The sequence below is a fragment of the Rattus rattus genome, chromosome 16, assembly GCF_011064425.1.
Source record: "Rattus rattus isolate New Zealand chromosome 16, Rrattus_CSIRO_v1, whole genome shotgun sequence".
Classification (NCBI taxonomy): Eukaryota; Metazoa; Chordata; class Mammalia; order Rodentia; family Muridae; genus Rattus; species Rattus rattus.
In genome coordinates this window covers 19,331,732-19,355,626 of record NC_046169.1, presented here as the reverse complement: position 1 = coordinate 19,355,626, position 23,895 = coordinate 19,331,732, and the positions used below count along the sequence as shown (strand labels likewise).

The window sequence follows — 23,895 nt, the reverse complement described above, 5'->3', positions numbered from 1 at the left end:
AGCAAGAGTTGGGTAACACACACGTGTGTGGAGGACAGAGAATAACTTGTGAGAGTCAGTTTTCTCCTTCCATTGTGTGGCTTTGGGGATTTGAACTCACGTTGTCAGGCCTGACAGCAAATTCCTTAAACTGATGAGCCTTCTTGCTGGCCCCTATGTGGTATTTAAAGTCATGAACTGGGCTGTGGATGTAGCTAGCTCAGTGGGGGATGTCCAAGGTTTAATCCCCAGTTCTGTGAAACAAACCTCCAACCAAGCAGTGAGAAACAAGGGAGGTACTCCTAGGTCTTTGAACTGGCTGGCCAATTCAAGGGACAAAGGGTGTCAAAGCAGTAAATAATTTTTTCCCCTTCTGATTGAAGAAATGGATGGGTGGGTCTCCTTTGCTACTTTCTTGGGAAAGCTGGGTTGCCTTATAAGCATCCTCCTTATAAATAATTAATCCATGATCTCAATGGCCTTTTGAGAGCCTTTAAGTTAGCTAATCCCAAGTTGAGAATGAGTGTTCACCTCATTATTAGTCTCCTTACTAGAGAACTGCAGGCAAACAGTTTAACACTAAACCAAGGTCAGAGCTCTCACTGGGGTTTCTAGGCAGGGGTTCTACCACTGAGCCACGCCCCCAGCCCCTCACTGGGGGATTCTAGGCAGGTGCTCTACCACTGAGCCACGCCCCCAGTCCCTCACTGGGGGATTCTAGGCAGGTGCTCTACCACTGAGCCACGCCCCCAGCCCCTCACTGGGGGATTCTAGGCAGGGGCTGTACCACTGAGCCACGCCCCCAGCCCCTCACTGGGGGATTCTAGGCAGGGGCTCTACCACTGAGCCACACCCCCAGCTCCTCACTGGGGGATTCTAGGCAGGGGCTCGACTGCTTAGCTATATCCTCAGGTGACAACAGCTGAGTTGGGCAATGGCCTTATCAATATATTGTAGGCAGTGGATGTTGTTCACATCAGAACCAATTTGCCACTAGGGGAGGAATTGAAAGCGGGCTAAAGAAGCAAAAACAAAACCCTACAAAGGTGTCTGAGGAGATGGCTCAGTTGACAGAATGCTTGCTGTGCGTGTAAGCATGATGTTCTGAGTTTGAGTCCCAGAACCCATGTACAAAGCAAAACACCAGGGCTTGCTGGTGAGTGCATATAATCTTAGCACTGTGGGGAGGGGCAGAAAGGTTATGGGGAGACTAGACTAGACCTCAAAGAAGAGATAGACAGCGTCCGAGAGGTAACACTCAGAGATGTTCTCTAACTTCTGCACACGCAGCTCCTGCATACATGCGTGTGTACTTGAACATGCACCAACACACACACACAACCTCAGAGAAACCCAGGACAATATCCTTCAAAAGGTTTGTATTTATTAGTCTTTGCTAGAGCAGTTACTTTTCCTTTTTGTCTTCGTTGTTGTTGCTTTTTTTTAAAAAAATGTTTGCTTCATCCAGAGTTATATTAAAGCAATAAAAATGAATTTTCTCCTGAGGATATAGCTCCCCAGATTAGAGATTTCTCTCTCTCTCTCTCTCTCTCTCTCTCTCTCTCTCTCTCTCTCTCTCTCTCCAGTTAGCTACAAAAATAAAACCCAAAGAGCACACCAACAATCGAACAACATCCCCAAATATCCAGGACAAAAAATAAAATATTTTATTGATCTATCACAGCGAAACACAAAGAGGTGGGGTTGGTGAGACATGCTCTGTAATAGAGTGGCTCCAGGAGGGACGGGGATTACAGTACTGCATGTGGGAAGGACCAGCCCGCACAACCCTTTGCACCCTAGGCCAGCATCAGGGTGTGTGGCGGGGGTGGGTACAGGCTGCCATGACAGGTGAACCAGGTTGATAGTGGGTGTGCCTAGCCAGACAGTGGCACTAGGCAGTCAGGACGGACGGACGGACGGATGGATGGATGACGGATGGAAGGATGGATGAGTCCGTGGATGGGTGGTTGGCAGGTGGATTCCACAAGAACAAGGGAGCTATTCCCAGTGTGAGAAGCCGTCGGACTTCAAGGTATCCCAGGTGTGGGAAGTAGCTATTGTTAATGGGAGTCAGGGACGAGGGGACCCAAAGAGAGAGGGATCGTGTTACCAAATCTAATGTCGAGGCTTCTGGTACTTGGGTACCAATGGGATGCAGCCAGGAATGGCTCCTGGTGGGCAGGGGGAGGCGGGACTGCCCAGCGAAGGTGTGCACCATCTTAATAGAGGGGCTTCAGGGAAGGGGGGAGTCCCTCCTGGGATACCCTTCCCTCCTCCCTCCCCCCACAAAGAAGAAGCACCAACATGTAGCACCAATTTCTCTTGGAGATGGAGACTGTGTGGGGGAGCTCCTGGGTGGGAAGAGATGGGACACCCGCCCTGGCCTCTGATGTGGGGGGGGTTTTCTAGTTAGGGGTACGTGGCTGCTGCTGTCTGATTTCCTTGTCCTGTGGGTTTTCCAAGGCCACTGGCCTGTTGTCCCCTCCCAGGTGGGGGTCGGGGGGATGGTGTAGGGGGGGTGGTCATAGAAGGTTTACATTCTCCACCAAGCAGTAGCACCAACGTTGATGAGGTCGCGAGTCAGGGGTCCCCAGAAGATCACTTTCTCTTCCGGCCACAAGATTTCCCAAAGCAGCCCCCACCTGGGTTGGAACGGGGCACAAACAGTGATGGTCAGCTTGGTCCTTCTGTCCTTCCTTCCTTCCTTCCTTCCTTCCTTCCTTCCTTCCTTCCTTCCTTCCTTCCTTCCGTCCTTCTTTCTTTCCTTCAGTCTAGACATGCAACACCTTGCTTGGTTTTATACTAGGATTAGGGATGAAACCTAGAGCTATATTCTCATTGCTCCCCCACTCCCCCTCTGGTTGGGGTTGCTGACATTGTATGGAGTCCTTCCGCCTCAGCCTGAATGCTGGGAAGACCTGTTTAGCAATCCTGGTGGGTAGACAGCCTAGGGTAGGCTGGAGTAGGAAGGTAGGTAGCACAGGCTGCTTTCTAGCCCTTATACAGTTTCTCCTCGATGCGGCCTGTTAGCGCCACCTGGTGGTCTGTCCTGGAAGTACTTCCCACTCTTTCCCTGTCTCTTCAAGTCTCAGACTCCTCTTTGCAGGTGAGGGATATGGGTAAGAATGTCCAGGCTCCACCGAGAGTGAGCATGGAGGGTTCTAGATCTGCTCCTATCTCTGAATATTATTGGAGGTGCCTCTAGCTCAGGCTGGTGGACCTAGACCTTGACTTTGACTCTGTCTCTTTCTTCCCTAGGGACAGAGTATTTACCTTGATATCCCAGGGCTCCAAGGGCTCCTCCATAGGGCTTCGGGGGTTTTCCTGTAAGGGGGGCGGCAGTGTTGGCAGAGGATGAGGTGGGGAAGATCCTGGGTTCCCCTACCTCTATTGGCATCCTCACATTGCGCCAACTCTGTCCTGTATTTTACGCTCCCAGGACCTCTCTGCCAATCAGCCCATCTACCTCTGGTCTTGCTACACCCTTCTCCCCAGAGCCAAGCTCTGTAGTACTGGGATGGAACCTGGAACTACTGCATTCTAGACAAGAGCGCTACCACTAAACAATGTCCACAGTTCCTCCCAGCTCCTCACGGGATGTGTGTGGGGGATCTAGGCAAGAAGAGCTCTACCACTGAGCCACGCCCCCAACCCCTCCCTGGGGGATTCTAGGCAGGTACTCTACCACTGAGCCACCCCCCCAGCTCCTCATTGGAGGATTTTAGGCATGTGCTCTACCACTGAGCCATGCCCGTAACCTATCACTGAAAGATTCTAAGCAAGAAATTTATTGTTGAGCCACGCTCCCAGCCACTGATTGGAGGACTCTAGACAGATGACCTACCACGGATTCGTGCTCCCAGCCCCTCACTGGGGGATTGGTTTCTAAGTAATTGCTTTGCTACTGAGGAACATCATCAGCCCTTCCAAAAAATGTTTATAAAAGACTTTGAGACAGAGTTTTACTATATTGACTGAGTTGTTTGGAACGCTCTCCATAGCCCAGGCTAGTCTTGAACTTTGATCCGTCTGTTTCAGCCTCCCTATCCACCCGTTCCCCCCCCCCAGCACCGTCCCCCCTCCCCGCTAAGATTCCCTCTACCAACAAGGTTAGTTTAGTCTTTTTACGGAAGACTCACCACCAACTCCCAGGCCCCCAGCACCACCACCTATGGGGTTAGAAGAAGAGGTGTTATGACTGGGCTCACTCTGGGAGCCCACCATGTTCCTACCCAACTGGAACAGGACATGTGACATAGGATAGGGTCAAGTCCTAGACTTGGATAGCAGGAATCCTTGGCTTTGTCTCTGCTCACTGTGTGACCTTTGAATAGTGCTTAGTGGTTTCCCGAGCCTCCGTTGACTTCAGGAGAAGTATGATAGGGAAGCTCTTCAACCCACGGGGACCCTGAGAGATATGAAGGGTGTCCCTGTCCTGATGTTAGACTGATGTCTGGGCTCATCTTGGGGTCTGGTAGAGCCCAGAACAGGGCCCCAGAGTAGGACACTTGGGCATACCTGGGTAGATAGGAGAAAGTCCAAACCCAGGTCTTGCTGCCACTCCTGCAAGTGAGACTTTGGGTTGGTGATGACCGGTGGCAGGCCATGCTGTGGCCTTATCACCTGGTCTTGACGTCTGGTACCAGCACCTTCCCACTGCTGTAGCCTACTGAAGCCACGTTCTTTGCGGGGTGTTTGTGGGTAGCGTACATGCTCTACCTTTTATTTTGAGGCGAGGTCTCTCACTAAATCTTTTGTTTACTAATTTGGCAAAATGAGCTGGGACCGCAAACCCCAGGGATCCTCGAGTCTCCTCTCCAGTTTGCCAATTTTACCTATGTGTTGGGGGTTTGAACTCAGGTCTTTATACTTGCATGATAAATGCTTCACTAACTGAGCCATGTCCCCAAGCCTTGAAGTCCCTCTCTTAATTAAACATGTCTCAGTCTCATATGTCTGTGGTTTATGCTCTAAGCTTGGCTGGCACTATCCTCAACTTGGGGGGCGGTATTCCTCCCATAGTTGTCTTCTGTCCTGGAGTGGTTTTTCCATCTATAGACCTCATGTGAATTCAGTTCCCAGACCCCCATTGTTTGTCCCCTAGAGCCAGGCACATCGGAGAGCAACATCAGAGTTGGCCGTACCTCCGCCTGGGAATGGCCTGGCTCCTAGGACACCTCCAAGGCCAGCAGCACCTGGGGAGAGGACAGAGGGGTGTCAGAATGGACACGGCAGTGCTGCTCACATTCTGGACAAGACCTTCAGGGGCACCCTGAGCTGGGCAGATGTGGGTCATGGTGATGGAGGCACAAGCCTTTTGGAGAGGGGGAGGCCAGAGGGGAAACTCACCATATTTGGCAGCCTTAGCAGCTGCAGCAGGGGACACACCTGGAGGAAGCAGACACAGGAGAGCTCAGGAAAGCCACCTCTCTTCCCCACTCCAGCCCGCTTGGTTGATCAGTATCTGCTCCTGACTTGTCCACCCACATCCATTATCCCTTCTTCACACATCCATATTTATAACAGCCCTACTTCCTGTGTTGCTAGAGACGGACTCCAGGATCTAATGCATACTATGCAAAGAGACTACTCATTACCATTCAGTAATGCTTCTAGGCAGGGGCTCTACCACTGAGCCATGCCCCCAGCCCTTCCCTGGGGGATTCTAGGCAGGGGCTCTACCACTGAGCCACGCCCCCAGCCCCTCACTGGGGGATTCTAGGCAAGGGCTCTACCATTGAGCCATGCCCTCAGTCCCTCACTGGGAGATTCTAGGCAGGGGCTCTACTACTGAGCCACACCCCCAGCCCCTCACTGGGGGATTCTAGGCAGGGGCTCTACCAATGAGCTATCTCCCCAGACATTAAGTTGCTATTATATGTCTGGTCTTGAGGAGCACAGCATACAGGCTGGTTTAGGTAGGAGGACACAATGGCAGAGAGAGGAGAAAGAGAAACGCACATCCACCATGATGGTAGAGACTTTAGGGAAGTAATTTCTCTCCAGTCTTTGAGTTTTCTTGTCTGAGAAATGGGTCTGACTGTAGTATGCTAGTGAGCCCTCACCTGCTGTATTGGTTGAAGGAGAGAGGGGAAGATAGCTTTTGCTACCTCTATGTCAGTGGACAGTCCGGTTGCTGCTTGCTTAAGCTTTCAGACATGGTCTAATGTGTCCTAGGCTGACCTTACACTCACCAGGTTAGCCTTCAACTCATGATCCTCCTGCCTTAGCTTCCTGAGTACTGGGATGATAGTGTGCTTGCCTTCATATCTGGCTTTGGTATGCCTCTTTCTCCTTCTCATAGACCTCACTCACTCCTTACCTCCAAGGCCTACAGCACCAGGGATCGCTCCACCAGCCCCCAGTCCACCAGCTCCCAGTCCTCCGGCCCCCAGTCCACCGGCCCCCAGTCCTCCGGCTCCCAGTCCACCGGCCCCGAGTCCTCCGGCTCCACCAAGGCCTGAGAGGATGGAGACCCATGCATTACACACAGTGTTAGAAGACTCTCATTAAAACCCTGAGCTCCCATATCATTTCCAGGATACCCAATGACTAGGAAGTGGCTAGGCCCCGGGGGCTCAGGGATGGACCAGGGAAGCTGAACTCTTGCTTACCGTACTGGGCAGCCTTAGCGGCAGCTTTGGCAGCAGCGGCAGCAGCAGGTGCACCTCCTGGGAACACAAGGGGCTCAAGGAGGGACTGTATTGGTTAGTCTCCATTCCCAGACAACCCATTGTTGGGATAGCAAAAATATACCTGCTACTCCACCAGGAACACCACCGAGTCCTCCAGGCCCACCGAGTCCTCCAGGCCCACCAAGTCCTCCAGGCCCACCAAGTCCTCCAGGCCCTCCAAGGCCACCTGCTGCTCCTGTGGAGAGAGGACCAAGGGACATACGTTAGCTGTTTGAAGACCAGATCACTTATAGCCCCCGTTGGCTTTGGGTTTTCTACATGGCTGAGGATGGCTTTGAACTCTTGACCTTCCTGCTTCTACCTCCCAAGTGCTGAGATTTATAGGCGTATGCTATATCTATGTCTGGAACTTTGTTCTTTTGACTCTTGGGTTTTTTTTTTGTTTGTTTGTTTTTGTTTTTGTTTTTTGTTTTGTGTTTCTTTCTCCAAGACAGAGTTTCTCTGTGTAGCCCTGGCTATCCTAAACTCAATCTATAGACCAGGCTGGCCTTGAACTCTGAGATCTACCTACTTCTGCCTCCTCAATGTTGGGATTAAAGGCATGCACCATCACTACCAGCTACTTTTTCCTTTCTCTAAGATTTATTTATTTTATGTATATGAGTACACTGTAGCTGTCTTCAGACACACCAGAAGAGGGCATCGAATCCCATTACAGATGGTTGTGAGCCACCATGCAGTTGCTGGGATTTGAACTCAGGACTTCTGGAGTCAGAGCTGGACTTTAGAGCAGTCAGTGCTCTAAACCACCAGGCCATCTCTCCAGCCCCTACTTTTTTTCTTTTCTTTTCCTTTTATTCTAGTGAGATAGTCTCACTAAGTTGCTGAGACTGACCTAGAACTCATGACCTATTGGTTCCATTTCAGCTTCCTGACTGCTAGAATGACCTTCAGACCCCTATTTTTCAAAGATGTGTTCATACCCTGGGAGCATAAGGCAGAAATGCAACCTAGGCCTGTGGGATTCTAGGGAAGTCCTCTACCAGTGAATCACATGCCCAGCCCCTCACTGGGGGATTCTAGGCAGGTGCTCTACCACTAAGCCACGCCCCCAGCCTCTCACTGGGGGATTCTAGGCAGGGGCTCTACCACTAAGCCACGCCCCCAGCCCCTCACTGGGGGATTCTAGGCAGGGGCTCTACCACTAAGCCACGCCCCCAGCCCCTCACTGGGGGTTCTAAGCAGATGCTCTACCACTAAGCCACGCCCCCAGCCCATCACTGGGGGATTCTAGGCAGGGGCTCTACCACTGAGCCACGCCCCAGCCCCATCACTGGGGGATTCTAGGCAGGAGCTCTATCACTGAGCCACGCCCCCAACCCCTCACTGGGGGATTCTAGGTAAGCTCTCTACCACTAAGCCACGCCCCCAGCCCCTCACTGGGGGATTCTAGGCAGGGGCTCTACCACTAAGCCACGCCCCCAGCCCATCACTGGGGTTTCCTGTTAGGCACTCATCTCTTTTTTATTGTTTTGTTTTTTTTGTTTTTGTTTTTTTCTGAGACAGGCTCTCGACGTTTAGGACATGCTACCTTTGAACCTGAGATTCTCCTGCCTCAGCCTTGGAAAAGCTGGCCTCACAGGTGTGGTCTGCCATGCCAGGCAGTCACACCAGTTTTGCAGGTGAGAAGGTTGGGGCAAAGGAGGGGTTAAACAGAATGCAGTGCTCAAGGTCCTAAGGGCAGGAAAGGACCCAGGAGATCCTTAGTGTGTTTCCCTGGTAAAGTCTGTTGTCTAGGGCCAAGAGCAGCTGGCAAGGAACCTGAGAGGAAGCTGTGGGTGACCAGGGGCTGCGTGCGTGTGTGTGTGTGTGTGTGTGTGTGTGTGTGTGTGTGTGTGTGTGTGTGTGTGTCTGCGCGCGCGCGCATAGCTGAGGAATGGGATTTTCCGAGGTGGAAACTGGCCTCAAGTAGACAAACTGTGGCCAGTTGGCGCATCCCTGGCAGAGGCCCCCCTGCCTGGCTCTTTAGGAGGCCAGGAATGTGGGGGTCACAGACAGTGTGGGTCTGGCCAGAGTGCCAAGTGGCAAGGCAGGCGGGTCTGCCACGTCCTCCAGGCGGGTGTGGATTGGGCAAAGTCATGCTGACAGGACAGGAGGGAGGAGGCCCCGGGGAGGCCTCCACGAAGAATATCCACAGCCCCACAAGCTCCTTGGCCAACAGGCGGAGTGGAGTGGAGGCTGAAGGTGCCCAGCCTCGTAGGCCCAACATCCCTGTGTTCCACGGACACTGTCAGGGTCGGAGTGAAGCTTGGAGACATGAGTTGTCATGGGTGAGACAGGGTTGGCTTTGGACTCTCCCTGTAGCCGAGGGTAGCCTCCTCCTTCCACTTTCCAAGAGCTGGGATGATAAGTGTGTTCTACCGCATCCGGCACAGCAGGTGTGTTTGGCTGCCACGGTGGTTAGTAGGCAGGTGGTAGGACTATGGCGGCCATTCAGATGTCCTTCAGAATGACCGCTCAGCCCTACCTACACTGCCAAGGCTGGTGGGGTGACCAGGGGACCAGTTGGTGTGCGGCACTCACCGTATTTAGCAGCTTTGGATGCAGCCAGGGATCCAGGAACTGTAGAAAAAGGGGAAGAGAGGTCCAGCTGCTGAGCTCAGGACCTGGCGTGCTGCTGCCTCTTCCAGGAAGCCCACCCTGACTTCTTCTGCCTAGATCATGCGTTTTAAAGCCCTGAAACTCTATGGCACTCCAGACACGGGGGTTCTACTTGTGTTCTTCGGTATTTAACCCTGACATTGTTCACCTGGGACTCCCTGAGGGCTGACCTGTGCTTGTCCCTTTTTATAAAGAATGATTTATTGATTTGGTAAGAGGGCATCAGATCCCATTACAGACGGTTGTAAGCCACCATGCGGTTGCTGGGATTTGAACTCAGGACCTCTGGAAGAGCAGTCAGTGCTCCTAACCACTGAGCCATCTCTCCAGCCGGCTTGTCCCTTCTTATACCCTCTAGGCCCAGGGTAACCTGCCTGTGACTGGGCACAGAGTAAGGCTCAGCAGTCACATGATGAAGAACTGGGGTCCCTATTGGCGTCCTTGTCCTAGAGCAATTATAGAATGGTGACAGACTGGCCCGGAGGATGCTGGGTAGGGATGGCGTCCTGGGAGGAGGTGGATCCTCTTTCTTTGAGTTCAAGGGCACTTTCTACTGAATTCTAGGGTTTTTCCTTACCTGCTCCAGCTCCAAATCCAGGGACACCAGCACCAGCCCCAAATCCACCAGCACCGGCCCCAAATCCGGGGACACCAGCACCAACCCCAAGTCCAGGGACACCGGCCCCAAGCCCAGCAGCAGCCCCTGTAGAGAGAGAGGACAGTAGTAAATGGTAAATGGTTTTATATATATATATATATGTATATATATATAATATATGTATATTATATGCAATGTTGCCCCTGGGGAGGTGCCCTACTCAGGAGATGATTCAGGCCTCCAAGGGAGCAGCAGGCTTCTCCCCAGCTTAGTCCTTATCTGCAGACTTACACCAGAGTACATGTTTTTATTATTGTGTTTCTAAATTATTTTTATTTATTTTTATTTTATGTGCCTTTGTGTTTTGCCTGTATGCTTGTCTGTTTGAGTGTCAGATCTTGGAGTTATAGACAGTTGAGAGCTGCTATGTACATTCTGGGAATTGAACCCAGGTCAATTCTGGAAGAGCAGTCAGGGCTTTTAACCCTTGAGTCATGTCTCCAGCCCCAGCTGTTATTGTTTTTTAATTTATTTTTATTTTATTTTATTTTATTTTATTTTTTTTGAGATAAGGTCTCATTATGTTGCCTTGGCTGGCCTGAAATTATATATAGACCAGGCTGGCATTGAACTCACAGAGATCTGCCTACCTCTGCCTCTCAAGTGCTGGAATTAGAGGTGTGCACTACCACTCCTAGCTCTTGGAGAAACTCTATTTAATTTCCACTCCTGCCTAGGTCTCATGTACCAAGGTTGGACTTGAACTGAAGGTGCTCTTGGATTTCTGGTTCTGTTGTATCTATCTTACAAGCCTTGGGATGGGATTAGAGGCATGCACCACCATGCCTGGTTTGGGCAGTACTGGGGATGGAAGCCAGGGGAGTCATGCATGCTAGGTCAGCACTCTACCACCTGAACCATGTCCTCACCCTGAACCTCTTACATTCTCCTAGTGACCTTCTGTGTGTAGCCATGCCGTTGACCCTACACTTCATATATAAGTTAAAGGAAGTCGGAAGTCACTCAGCTATCTTGGGAACCAAGAGGTGAAGCCAGGCCTCCCTCTTGCTGAGTCTGTACTTCTGAGCCCTCTGCTAGATGCCACAGGGGACCTAAGGACGGTAAGGATGGATCCGAGAGGTTGTTTCCTGTGGCTGCGCTGGGGTTGTGTGCCCTGACTGGGTGGGTGGGGACAGCAGAGAGAAATCACAGTGCACTCACTGTACTGGGCTTTGGCAGCCGCCTTAGCAGCAGATTTGGCAGCAGCTGGTGTCCCTGCTCCTGAAGAGAGAGGAAGAACATTCAAAATGGCACCCATGGGGGCTCCGGGGAACCCCCAGACCCACCCACCCACCATAGCTCACCTCCAAGATCACCAGGTACAAGGCCGGTGCCAGGACCAGTTCCAATACCAGTAACACCACCAGGGCCAACTCCACCGGGAAGCCCACCAACTCCACCGGGAACGCCACCAACACCAGGGCCCAAACCTAAAAGAAAAGGAATAGTTCATCTATAACCAAGACCCAAACAAAGAGGGCAGGAGCTGTTGAAAAGAGTCTTCAGTTGGGTCAGGAACTGTGGGTTCTCTTCCCAGTCCTGGTAAAGACTTGCTGTGTGATCTTGGGGCAGATACTTCCCCTTGCTGGGCCTCTTTTTGCTCCTATTTAATAAGAGTCAGGTGTAAATCCAGTAATTTGTAACCTTTCGAGGGACAGGGATACGTTGGAGGCTTGCTTGAGGATGATGGAAAACAAGCAGTTTTGTTCTTTGTTGTTTGTTTTACTGTTTTCCCTTTTAGTATTAGCGAATAAATGGGAGGCCTTGAACATACTAGCTAAGTGCTCTACCACTGAGCCACGCCCCCAGCCCCTCACTGGGGGATTCTAGGCAGGGGCTCTACCACTGAGCCACGCCCCCAGCCCCTCACTGGGGGATTCTAGGCAGGGGCTCTACCACTGAGCCACGCCCCCAGCCCCTCAGTGGAGGATTCTAGGCAGGTACTCTACCACTGAGCCACGCCCCCAGCCCCCTCATTGGGGGATTCTAGGCAGGGGCTCTACCACTGAGCCACACCCCCAGCCTGTCATTGGAGGATTCTAGGCAGGTGCTCTACCTCTGAGCCACACTTTCAGTACCCTCACAGGGGGATTCTAAGCAGGCGTTACGCTGCTGCTGCTGAAAAGGTCCATTACTATTATTATTATTATTATTATTATTATTATTATTATTATTATTGTTATTATTATTATTGTCGTTGTTATTATTTATTTATTTATTTTACTTTGAGACAGGGTCTCACTAAATTTCTCAGCCTGGCCTTGAACTTTCAATGCCCTTGCCTTAGCTCCTTGAATAGCTGGGATTACATGCCAGGACCACTAGGCCTGGCTCCCAAATTTAATAAGGCCAAGTCTCCACCTGCCCCCACCCCCAGCCTATGATGAGACCCCAACTGAGCTCCTAGAAGTAGAGCACCTACCATTAATAATATTCAGGATTAATCACATTTAGGAAATACATACATTCTTAGGGCTATTGAGGGTGACCTAGACATCTATCAAGAAATGCAGCCCTTCAAGGGGATAAGGCTGGACTCTAGCTTAAGATTCAGAAGAGAACTCATCCTAGTTGGATTTGGGGAACCAGGAGTTTTCAGAAGTAGGTGGGGGCAGGTCATGGAGACCTTGGCAGTTCTACCCTGCTAGAGGGGAGCAGATAAACTAAAGGCTATGAGAACAGCTCATACTTAGGGCTGGGGATGTGGCTTAGATAAGTAGAGCACTCACGTGGCATGAAGAAAGCCCTGGGTTCTGTCCCCTAGTACTGCATAAACAAAGCTTGCACCACATGCCTGGAATCCCAGCACATGGAGGGTTCAAGGCCACCCTTAGCTCCTCAGCAGAAGGTATGAGAAGCCTATGGTCTGGGGTCAACGGATAGGGACAACTTACCATACTGGCCTGCTTTGGCAGCTGCCTTGGCGGCGGCGGCGGCAGCAGCTGCAGCCGCAGGGGTACCTGCTCCTATTTGGATAAAGAGAGCAGAAGATGACCCTCAACCCTCCTTTATTATTACCTATCCCTTCCAGAGCCCACCATGATTATCCCTCTCTGGGCACCATGAAGAGCGATGAGGGTGGCCTGGGTCTAGGCTTGATGCTGTTGCTGCCCCCTGCAGGGCACTTGGGCATGTCCCTGCTTGGCTTGGGCCTATGGGGATTTCAGTCCTGTCTAGGGATGCTCTTAATTAAAAACTTCCTCGTAGCACCTTTATCCCAAGCTGTCATTGGAAATGACTCCTTCCTCACCTTTGTTTTTTTTTTTTTTTTTTAAGTGCATGCCTTCACACACATGTTTACAAAAGTTTTGTCAGAGATTTAACTAAGAAAGTATTGAATATATAGATCTGTTTTGGGGAATTCTGAGAGGTTTCTTCCCACATACGAGAACAGGAATCACAACATTCATAGAGGTCCTCCATGTTTCTGATCCCACAAAGTACTTTGAGGCAGGTTCTCTCACTGAATCCAGAGCTTGCTATCTTATCTATTCTAGCTAGCCAGTTAGGTCTGGGGAGTCCCTGTCTCTACCACCCATATCTTTTTTTTTTTTTTTTTTTTTTTTTGGAGCTGGGGACCAACCCAGGGCCTTGCGCTTGTTAGGCAAGTGCTCTACCACTGAGCTAAATCCCCAACCCCTACCACCCATATCTTAACAGTACAGGCAGGCTACCATGTCCACTGGCTTTTATGTAGATCCTGGGGATTCAACCTCTGGCCACTAAACTTACTGTAATGCAAATGTTAGTCATCTCCCTGTATCATTTCCTCTCTCTCCTTCTAAAATATACATTAATTAATGAACCAATTTATGTATGCATTTGTGTGTGTGCATGCTTGCATGTGCCCCAGCACATATATGGGTGTTAGAAGACAACTTGTGCAAGTCATTCCTCTCATTTAAACATGTGGATTTTCAGGATTCAGTCTCGGGTCCTCAGGCTTGGCTGCAAATACCTTTACCCTCGGAGTGCCCCTTCTTTCTTTGCAATATCAGAAATGAACCTGATGTCTTTTTGCATGTTCAGCAAGTATATCACCACTTAGCCACACTCCTAGTCCTAGTTTCTTTATAAACAAAAAGTGCAGAAGGGTGGTTTTATCCTAGACGGGGAAAAGCATGCAGAAGAGAGATTGGAAAAGCCACACCTAACCTAAGTAAGAAGGGGGTCCTCGAATACCAAGGTCTTTCAATCATCTCCCTTTGACCTCTGATTGGTGGATAACAAAGTACCTAAGGCCACCTGAGTAAAGGGTCATCTGTTTGTAAGGAACTAGAAATACCCCAGAATAAACGGTAGATCACTGAACTCTGGTCATCAGGAGGCTCTCTAGAGCTGGCTGAGTCTCCCCAGGAAGTGAGAAGCTTGTCAGGGATCAGCAACCAGGCCCCTACAGAGGGCCCCTCCCCATTCAACTGATTTAGGGGAAGCTCTCCCTGTTACCCAACTCATCTCTGGTATCAGTTTTTCTATCTGTAAAATGTCAAGCCCCATGCCTCTTCTATAAGACAATACAAACCCATCTCTGGATGGGAAACATGGCTCACCTGGCACTCCACCAGTGCCCGGCACACCTGGCACTGCACCTGGCAGTGCACCTGGTACTGCACCTGGTAGTGCACCTGGTAGTGCACCTGGCAGTGCACCTGGTACTGCACCTGGCAGTGCACCTGGTACTGCACCTGGCACCAGGCCTCCGGCACCTGGAAGAGAGAAGAATGAACCCCTGCATTCACCTCATCCATCCATCCATCCATCCAACCATCCATCCATCCACCATCCACTCACCCACATGTATGTATGTATGTATGTATGTATGTATGTATGTATGTATAAATGGAGAGGGAGGTAGGAGGCAGACTTGTCTGGCACCTTCAACTCACTTTTTTGGAGTGAGCTGGCAAACAAAGTACCAGTAGTCTTAACAGCAAATTGAAATGGCGAGAGTTGAGTATGGTTTAGAAGAAAGATGGGGGTTGTGGATTTGCATTTTTGCCCACTCAGAGCCTGGATTCCACTGAGAGAAGGGCATCAGACAGGACAAAGTCACTTACCGTATTTGGCAGCTTTGGCAGCAGCAGCAGCAGCAGCAGCTTGGCTTGCACCTGCAGGAAAAAGGGAAGAGCAGGTGGGAACATGGATACGTAAGTTAAGAGGTTGGGGAGGTGGAAGGCAGTGGTCAGGCAGGTAGGGGAGTAGGTAGGTGGTTAGAAGGCTGGTTGGATGGGTGAGTGAATGGATCAGTGGACAGATAGGTAAATGGTGGATGAATGGATGCATAGATTGAAGGATAAGTATACAGACAGATAGATAAATGGATGGATACACAGATGGCTGGAGAGATGTGTGTATACATGTATGGGTAGATATATGGATGACTGGGAGATAGATGGTGTATGGATGTACGGACAAATGAGATGACGGGGTGGATGGATAAGTGGATGATTAGGCAATAGATTAAAGGGCAGGTGAATGGATAAATAGATGGATGTATGACTGGATGAAAAATATATATATGTATATATATATACACACACACAAATATATATGAATAGATTAATAGATAGACAGAAAAATGGATGGGTGGGTGTTCATTTGCCCAGAGTACTGCTGAGCAAGGATCATAGCTTTCTCAGCTCCTAAATGCTATGAAGATTGCCTCTCTTTCCCTAGCACATCAAAGCCCACATCTACTCTCCAACTCCCTGCATGACTTGAAACACCCATTTCTCTTCCCCCAACTTCCCAGAGATGAAACTAAAGTTCACGGGGATAAGATACCTCCAAGTCCAACTCCAGCTCCAACACCATAGCCAGGAAAGCCACCAGCACCAACCCCGTATGTCGGGATGCCAACTCCACCTCTGGCTCCTGTGGAAGAGAGAGGATCATGTAGAGAGTCTCTAATGATGTTAGACACGGTCTGGAAGGATGCTCACTGGTTGGGAGAAAGGATGCAGGCTTCCTTTAAGTCAGTTCCTGAGAACAGGAAACTGGGATTCCTGGGGACCCTGACCAGTCTCCTCCACGAACCCTAGTCTTTCCTGATTGCCTTCCCTGGGTATTTGGGGGGAAGCGCCCTTTTGTTATGGTGAAGTGAGTGGGTTTACTCCAACCAGGCCTTCTGTCCTTTGAAAGGACTTTGGCCAAAGCATGGACGAGTAGGGACACTCTCTAGATTGGGGATGACTTCCTGGGGTGGTCCTATCACTTAGCAACATGGCTTCTTGGTGGGAGACAATTGGAGAGACACTATCCTGGGATCTAATGGCTCTAAGTAGCTCTGCCTGGAGCTTTCCCTGGGTGAGCTGCTCTCCTCCAGGCAAGAGGATGAAGGGCTTCTTACCCTGGCCAGTGGAAGTCAGAGCAGGGATGGCCGGGTACTTACCATACTTGGCAGCTTTGGCAGCAGCTTTGGCAGCTGCAGCTGGTGACACAGCCCCTGGAGAGATCAAGGGGACACAATGCTCAGGAGAGAATGGAGGAGAGATGGTCAATGTATATCTCCCCGTCTACCTGTCTGTTACTGTGTTTTTAAAAAATATTATTATCTGTAGAGCAGTGATATCTGCTCATCTATTCATTCACCCTCTGTCACGTCTGTCTATCAATTTGCTCTCTGTCCTTAGGTGTCAATCCACCTACCCACCCACCAGCTCTCTGTCCATTTGCTGATTGATGGATGGTTAGATAAATGACTGGATGGGTGTGCAAGAAAGCAGAGGAAATAAAAACCCCACACCAGAAAACCACACACACACACACACACACACACACACACGCACACACACACACACAAAAGTGCCACTTACCTGGTCCACCCACTATGCCTGGACCTCCGATACCAGGGCCCCCAACACCTGGGATGCCAACACCTGGAATACCACCAACACCTGGAATGCCACCGACACCTGGGATCCCAACACCTGGGATTCCAGCACCTGGGACCCTAACTCCTGGTCCACCAGGCACTAAGCCTCCAGCAGCTCCTGTAGATAGAAAGAGGATTGTCCCAGACTGAGCCTTGTGGGGACCTCTGTAGGCCTCCCAGGGCAGGTATATGGGTCAGCTTTGGGGCTCACAGTCTGTATTGCGTGAAGGATTCCATGCAGATGGGTTGGTGATCCCTCTATAAGGATCCAACTCATCAGGGAGCAAGGGATGGATTAAGATGGAGCTCAAAGGGACCTCTAGTTTGGAGATGTAGCTGGAATAACATGACTGATTCTAAAGCAAAATCAAAATGTCTGCTATAGGATCCTAGATTGTGTGTGTGTGTGTATGTGTGTGTGTGTGTTGTTTGTTTTTGTTTTGCTCTTTTGTTATCATATTTTAACTTTCAGTACTGGGAATTGAAACCAGGACTTTGCATACACCACCACTCTACCCCTGAGTCATACCCTAGTCCCCAACTAGGGGATTCTAGGCAGGGGCTCTACCTCTGAGCCACGCCCCCAGCCCCTCACTGGGGGATTCTAGGCAGGTGCTCTACCCTGAGCCATGCCCCCAGCCCCTCACTGGGGGATTCTAGGCTGGGGCTCTCCCACTGAGCCACGCCCCCAGCCCCTAACTGGGGGATTCTAGGCATGGGCTCTACCACTGAGCCACACCCCCAACCCCTCACTGGGGGATTCTAGGCAGGTGCTCTAACACTGAGCCACGCCCCCAGTCTCTCACTGGGGGATTCTAGGCAGGTGCTCTAACACTGAGCCACGCCCCCAGCATCCCTTCCCCTGCAAACTCCATGCAGAGTGGGAGATGCCTTTGAGATACGGTGACCAGTATGGACAAAAGCCTCCTTCTGGGGGAGGTCAGAGATGCCCCTAGAGGAGCAGAGACCATCCTCGTAGATCTCCAGTGTTCATGCAGAGCCCCAAGCCTTCCGTTTCTTGGTGGGAGGGGGGGCACTCACCGTACTTAGCAGCCTTAGCGGCAGCCTTTGCAGCAGCAGCTGCTGCGGGAGTTCCAGCGCCTGGAAAGACAGGCGCAGAGGGTGAGGTGCTGCCGCTGTGGCCCCTCAAGGACACCTCCACCCTCCAGCTGGGAGAAACATTACCTGTAATGCCTCCAATCCCAGGAATTGCGCCAGCACCACCAGGAATGCCACCCCCTCCAACACCAGGGAGGACTCCAGCTCCTCCAGCACCTGCTGAGACAAGGCACCATGTGACTCTTCAGAGCGGCTTCTGAGACTAGACAGAAAAGCTGCAGAGGGGCCAGTATGCTCTGTGTGTGTGTGTGTGTGTGTGTGTGTGTGTGTGTGTGTGTGTGTGTGTGCATACGTGTGTGTGTGTGTCTGTGTGTGTGTGTGTACGTATGTGTGTGTGTCTGTGTGTGTGTGCATACGTGTGTGTCTGTGTGTGTCTGTGTGTGTGTGTGCATACGTATGTGTGTGTGTGTGTGTCTGTGTGTGTGTGTGTGTGTCTGTGTGTGAGTATACTTGTGTATGTATATGTGTGCCAAGACCAGATGTTAACCTTTCCTCAGGAACTTTTTCCCCCTTTCCCTTTCTTACATGTATGTACATGTATGTGTGTATGCATGCTTTCCCATGCATGTGGGAGCACATGCATATGGGTGTTTGTGCATCTGTATGGACATGCATGCGGAGGGCTAAGGTTGATGTTGTGGAGCTGTCCTTGATGCACTCTTACTTTATTTACTGAGGCAGGGTCTCTCAATCAAAAGGGCTACTCTTACTAGCCAGCTTGAATCTGAGGAATTCCCTCCGTCTCTGCCTTCCAAGGGGAACCCGAACTCTGATCCTCCTGGTCGCTAAGCAAGCACTGTATCCACTGAGCCACCTCCCCAGACTCAATCTTGATTTCTGAGACTAGATCTCTCACTTTTACTTGGACCATGTGTGCCAGCTAGCCTGGCTGGCCAGTGAGTCGTGGGTATCTATCTGTCTCTACCACCCAAGCCCTGTGATTATCAATGTGTTAACTTGCTTCCCTTTTTAATGTGGATTATGGGGCTTGGGACTCAGGTTCTCCTGCCTGTGTAGCAAGCACCATACTGAGTTGTCTCCCTAGGCCCCTTACCATCTGCTGTTTTGTGAGACAGGGTCTCAGTTAGGTGGTTCAGGCTGGCCTTGAACCATCTATCAATCCTGCTACCTCGGCTTCCCGGTGGGATGCTGGCTTTTTACTCACGATCCTCTTACCCAGGAACAAGCCTCAGTCTCTCCAGCTGGGCTTGTTTGGGGATGGTTCCTGCCCCCGAAGTCTTGGGTTTGTCCCCAAAGTGTCCATTTCAACTTGCTCATTAAGGGAGTCCGATGTTCGCAGACAAATCCCTTTCTAATCACCGCTACATACTGACAAACCACAAGCTCCATTCCTTGGGCCAGAGGGGCCCCCAAAGGAATGCTGAAGGCTTCCTTTCCCTGTGTTCCGAAGGCTCAGCCAAGTTCATAATCCAAGTGTCTGGCTGCCCGGTTCTGGCAGCCCTGTCTTCAGGCTCTCCCATATCCCAGCTATTCCCACCAATCCTGGTCTGCCAAGGGGCCTCTGGGCCTGGAGAAAAGCCCGGGGGCCTCCACAGGGCAGGGTCAGCTTCTCCTCTAACTTCTGCCCCTTAGCTAGTAGGGTCTTCTGTCCCCTCCTGACTTGGAAATAGGAAGGCCTTCTGGGTGGAGAAACTTTAGCCTAGCGAGCTGACCTCCAGCACACCATAGCCAGAGCTATGCTCTCCAAGGGACCGTGGGTCTGGGGAGGGGTTACATTTTTTTGTAGTTATATGTGAAATGGATGCACACCATTAAAATGCTTATATAGGTGCTGTCTATATTTCTTTCTCTAATGGCTACAGTACCCTTTATGAGTGGATGCCTCCTTCCTGTTTTGTTTCTGTTTTGAGACAGGGTCTCATGTAGCCCAGGGTAGCCTCACATCTGCTATGTAGCAGAGGGAGTCTTCAAAAATTCCAACCACCTCCTAAATGCTGCGTCCTCACAGCCAGTGCTCTTCGTGCCTGGCCCACAGGACGACAACCCTCTTGTATGCTAAGGTCTTGAATGACAGGTCACACTCTCCAGTTAGCTTCTCTCGTTTTCCCCTCGGAGAGATAATGACTCTGTCTTGTCCACATCCCCTGAGATAGGTGGGTGGAGAAAGGGGCGTTGGATGGAGGGGAGGAAGGATGGGGGGAGGGATAGAAGGAGGCATAGATTGGGGAGTGGGTGCAAGATGGAAACTGGCCCGGGGAGAGGTCTGAATGGAGAGATGGGCACATGTGTGCAGATCAGGGAGGAATATGTGTGGGAGGAAGGGGTAGGGCGGGTGGATGGATAGGAGATGGATGTGGGGAAGAAGGAAGAGATAGAAAGATGAGTGGATGGATGGATTAAAGGAAGGAGGTTGACAGAGGTAGTGAGGGAAGAATAGGGGAGGGAGGGAAGGAAGGAGGGAAGGAAGAACGTGTGAAGGGACGGATGCAGAGAAGTCTGTGTGATGGACATACGGATAAGGGATGGATGCTGGAAGGGAGAGGTGGAGGAACGGATGCGTGGATCAATGGAGGGTGGAATGGGGGAAGGAGGGAAGTGTAGAGGGACGGATAGAGAGGAGGAGGGGTGAATGGATAGAGAAGATGGAGGGACAGAGGGGTTGATGGCTGGGTAGGCTATGGATAGATAGAGTGAGGAAGGGAGTTATGGAGGGATAGGTAGGTGGATAGAGGAAAGGGGGAGGGAGAGCTACATTTATGGGTCCTGTTGAAAAGGGGATAAGGGGACACAGGAACTACCTGGCTTGTTTTTCTAACCATCACAGGACAGCAAGGGTTCCCAGCACACTCACCATACTTCGCTGCTTTAGCTGCTGCCACTGCTGCCTGGGACCCGACCCCTGGAAGAGGGGAGGTGAGGGGACACTAAAGATGGTGCTGGTGTCCAGGTATCCCCAGAGTGCTGTGCTCCCAGCCTCACAGACACTCAGATGTAGCTGTCATAGCTAGTAAAGGCCAAAGAGCTGCCCCAACCCAGCTCAGAGTTTAGGCTTGGACCAAGGTCTTCATGCAGGGTGGTTAGCTGGGGGTTTGGACAGTCCCTGGGGATGGGGGACACTGGTGTCCCTTTGGCTGGGAGCAGGTGAGATTTTCTTTCCCCTTACCTGTCCCCGTTGGGTAGCCAGCTTTGCCCCCTGCACCAGCCACTCCTGTAAAGACACTTTGGTTGTCACTCACATAGATCTTGCCACTTTGCTGCCCCTGTCCCACTTGTCCCAAGTCTCCCCTGTCACCTCCAACAAAACTGTACACAGGTACAAGCATGCATAGGGGACGCCATCCCAATTTACGGATGAAGAAACTGAGGCTTAGAGAAGGAAACAATGGCTTGCTCAAGGTGTTGTGATAAGAAAGAGGGCCACAACTTAATGCTAGGTCAAATTCCCTGAGTTAGTCTTTGTCTTTGGGGGATTTTTTATTCTAGTGCCTTGCTAGGTGCTTTGTTAGCCCATGACTGGGACCTCAGCACCCTTACCAGCCCTACCTAGAAAGGATCTGAGCCCTACAAACCCATGAGGGCATCACTTACCATAGGGCAGTTTCCCATTGGTATAGGGCAGTCCATAGCCACCTATGGAGAGGATAAAGGACGGATGGATGAAGGGTTAGAGCATGGATGGATAGTTAGGGGAGAGATGGGTGAGAGGACGGGGTATGCAGGGTATATGAATCACGGAGGGATGAATCGTGTAATGGAGGGAGAGAAGGGGATGGATGGATAGATGGATTAGTAGAAGGGAAATGATAGATGAATGGAAAAGAATAGGTTGGAGGAAGTCAGGATAGAGGAGAGATAAGTGGGTACAAGGGAGAAGTGATGGATACAGAGGAATGGGTGGAGAGAAGGAGTGATGGATGGATGGATGGACAGATGGGTGGGCAGGCAGATGGATAGGTGGAAAGTGAATAGAAGGAAGGAGTGATAGACAGATGGACAGATGGATGGGCAGGCAGATGGATAGGTGGAAAGTGAATAGAAGGAAGGAGTGATGGACAGATGGATGGACAGGCAGATGGATAGGTGGAAAGTGGATAGAAGGAAGGAGTGATGAATGGATGGTTGGATGAATGGGTGATGGACAGATGGATGGAGCACTCTGTGTGTGTGTGTGTGTGTGTGTGTGTGTGTGTGTGTGTTTGCATGGATACCAGTGTACATGTGTGTATGTTTGTGCATATGTGTGTATGTATGTAAATGTGTGCATGTTTTAATGCATGTGCATATGTGTGGATACCGCTGCGTGCAGGTGGAATTCAGAAGACAGCCTTAGGTCAGTCTGCATCTTCCACTTACCTGAGGAAGACTCTCTTTGTTATTTGTTGCTGTGTGCACCAGGCTACCTGGCCCATGGCTCTCCTGTCTCTGTCCCCCCGCCCCCATCTCAGCATAGGAGTACTAGGATCACAGATACACACTACTGCACCCAGCTTTATGTGAGTTCTGGGGATTTGAACTTGTGCAGCAAGTGCTTTACCCCCTGAACCATCTCCCTCCACCCCGGTCAAACATCTTGAACCCTATCTCTAGCTTACCTGGCAGCTTTGGTGCTTTGATGGGATAACCCAGTGGGACACCAGGCTGCTGACCCCCAAAGGGCCCGACCCCTGCAAGAACAAAGACAGTAAATCAAAGTTCCAGGCCTTGGGGTGGCAGCATCTTCTCAACTCCCTGGCAGCCTTGGGAAACCTCCATATCTCTTTGTCATGGGTCAGTACATACTCCCCAGTGATAGTCAACATAGGAGGTAAGAGACACACTCCTACACTCATCTGTGCAGACCTTAGTGCACCACTGGGTATCTGGGTTCATTTTGGATTCACAATGATGGAGTTTGGGTTGGGACAGTGGTTCTTAACCTTTCAAGTGCTGTGACCCTTTAATAGAGTTCCTCATGTTGTGTAACGCCCCCACCATAAAATTATTTTGTGTTACTTCATAGCTGTAATCATGCCACGGTTATGAATTATAATATAAATAGCTGATATATAGAATAGCAGATATATAGTCACTTGACTTCCAAGGGGGTCGCGACCCACAGTTTGAGAACCATAGCGCTCATGGCCGTGGCCTTTGGGTAGAGGCCTGGGTTTTGTTTGTTTGTTTTTTAAGTTTTGGAATGTGAGTTCTGGGGATTGAGCTTAGGTCCTCATGCTTGCGTGATTAAACTCTTCAACAAGCCTTGCAAGGAGAGACATGAGGGAGATTGGGCAGGTATGGACAGGTTTTTGGGTATCTAGCCCCAGAGTGTCCTCTTAACTTTGGGAGAGCAGCTTTTACTTACCTGGGATTCCAGAAAAAGCACCACCTCCTACACCTGCAAAGACAAAGAGCTGTTGCTGTAGCCCAGCACTGAGTGGCGGGGCACAGAGCACAGGCTCCAGGCTTCCGTTGTTTATGATGGACAAGAGATCTACCATAGTGCCACGCCCCCAGCCCCTCCCTGGGGGATTCTAGGCAGCTGCTCTACCACTGAGCCACGCCCCCAGCCCCTCACTGGAGGATTCTAGGCAGGGGCTCTACCACTGAGCCACACCCCCAGTCCCTCACTGGGGAATTCTAGGCAGGGGCTCTACCACTGAGCCATGCCCCCAGCCCCTCACTGGGGGATTCTAGGCAGGGGCTCTACCACTAAGGCTCACCCTGTCCCCATTCATTCACTTAAGGGCTTCTAAGCAAGCATTCTACTACTGAGCCACACTCCTCAGTTCTTTATTTACTTTTAATTTGAAACAGTAGCCCCATAAATTGCCCAGGTTGACCTTGAACTTTCAAGCCTCCTGCCTCTGAATAGCTTGGGATTATAGGCCTATGCCACTAGGTCAGGCTTACTCTATGGGCTTTTTTTTTTTTTTTTTTTTTTTTCGGAGCTGGGGACCGAACCCAGGGCCTTGCGCTCGCCAGGCAAGCGCTCTACCACTGAGCTAAATCCCCAACCCTTCTATGGG

General features: G+C 50.8%; 2 protein-coding genes and 2 long non-coding RNA genes across 4 annotated transcripts; all 4 read right to left on the bottom strand.

Moving 5' to 3' along the window:
* Positions 1-1,623: 1,623 nt before the first annotated feature.
* Positions 1,624-6,442, bottom strand: LOC116885689. The gene is made up of 7 exons (XR_004386034.1): positions 6,305-6,442; positions 5,332-5,370; positions 5,127-5,177; positions 4,501-4,545; positions 4,122-4,151; positions 3,256-3,306; positions 1,624-2,624 (listed from the first exon to the last, which is right to left on the bottom strand). It is a non-coding gene; the product is annotated as an uncharacterized LOC116885689 (long non-coding RNA).
* Positions 6,443-6,534: 92 nt separating this feature from the next.
* LOC116885914 (elastin-like) lies at positions 6,535-12,672 on the bottom strand. The gene is made up of 7 exons (XM_032887229.1): positions 12,666-12,672; positions 11,241-11,366; positions 11,098-11,157; positions 9,856-9,981; positions 9,201-9,239; positions 6,739-6,852; positions 6,535-6,653 (listed from the first exon to the last, which is right to left on the bottom strand). The coding sequence occupies exons 1-7, from the start codon at positions 12,670-12,672 to the stop codon at positions 6,535-6,537; spliced, it is 591 nt and encodes a 196-aa protein (XP_032743120.1).
* A 2,313-nt stretch (positions 12,673-14,985) lies between these two features.
* Positions 14,986-20,892, bottom strand: LOC116885913 (elastin-like). The gene is made up of 8 exons (XM_032887228.1): positions 20,874-20,892; positions 20,742-20,789; positions 17,996-18,088; positions 17,852-17,911; positions 16,752-16,928; positions 16,328-16,381; positions 15,721-15,810; positions 14,986-15,044 (listed from the first exon to the last, which is right to left on the bottom strand). The coding sequence occupies exons 1-8, from the start codon at positions 20,890-20,892 to the stop codon at positions 14,986-14,988; spliced, it is 600 nt and encodes a 199-aa protein (XP_032743119.1).
* Positions 20,893-21,052: 160 nt separating this feature from the next.
* On the bottom strand, positions 21,053-23,270 carry LOC116885180. Its single transcript, XR_004385992.1, has 4 exons — positions 23,232-23,270; positions 22,483-22,554; positions 21,479-21,520; positions 21,053-21,098 (listed from the first exon to the last, which is right to left on the bottom strand). It is a non-coding gene; the product is annotated as an uncharacterized LOC116885180 (long non-coding RNA).
* Between the last annotated feature and the right edge of the window lie 625 nt (positions 23,271-23,895).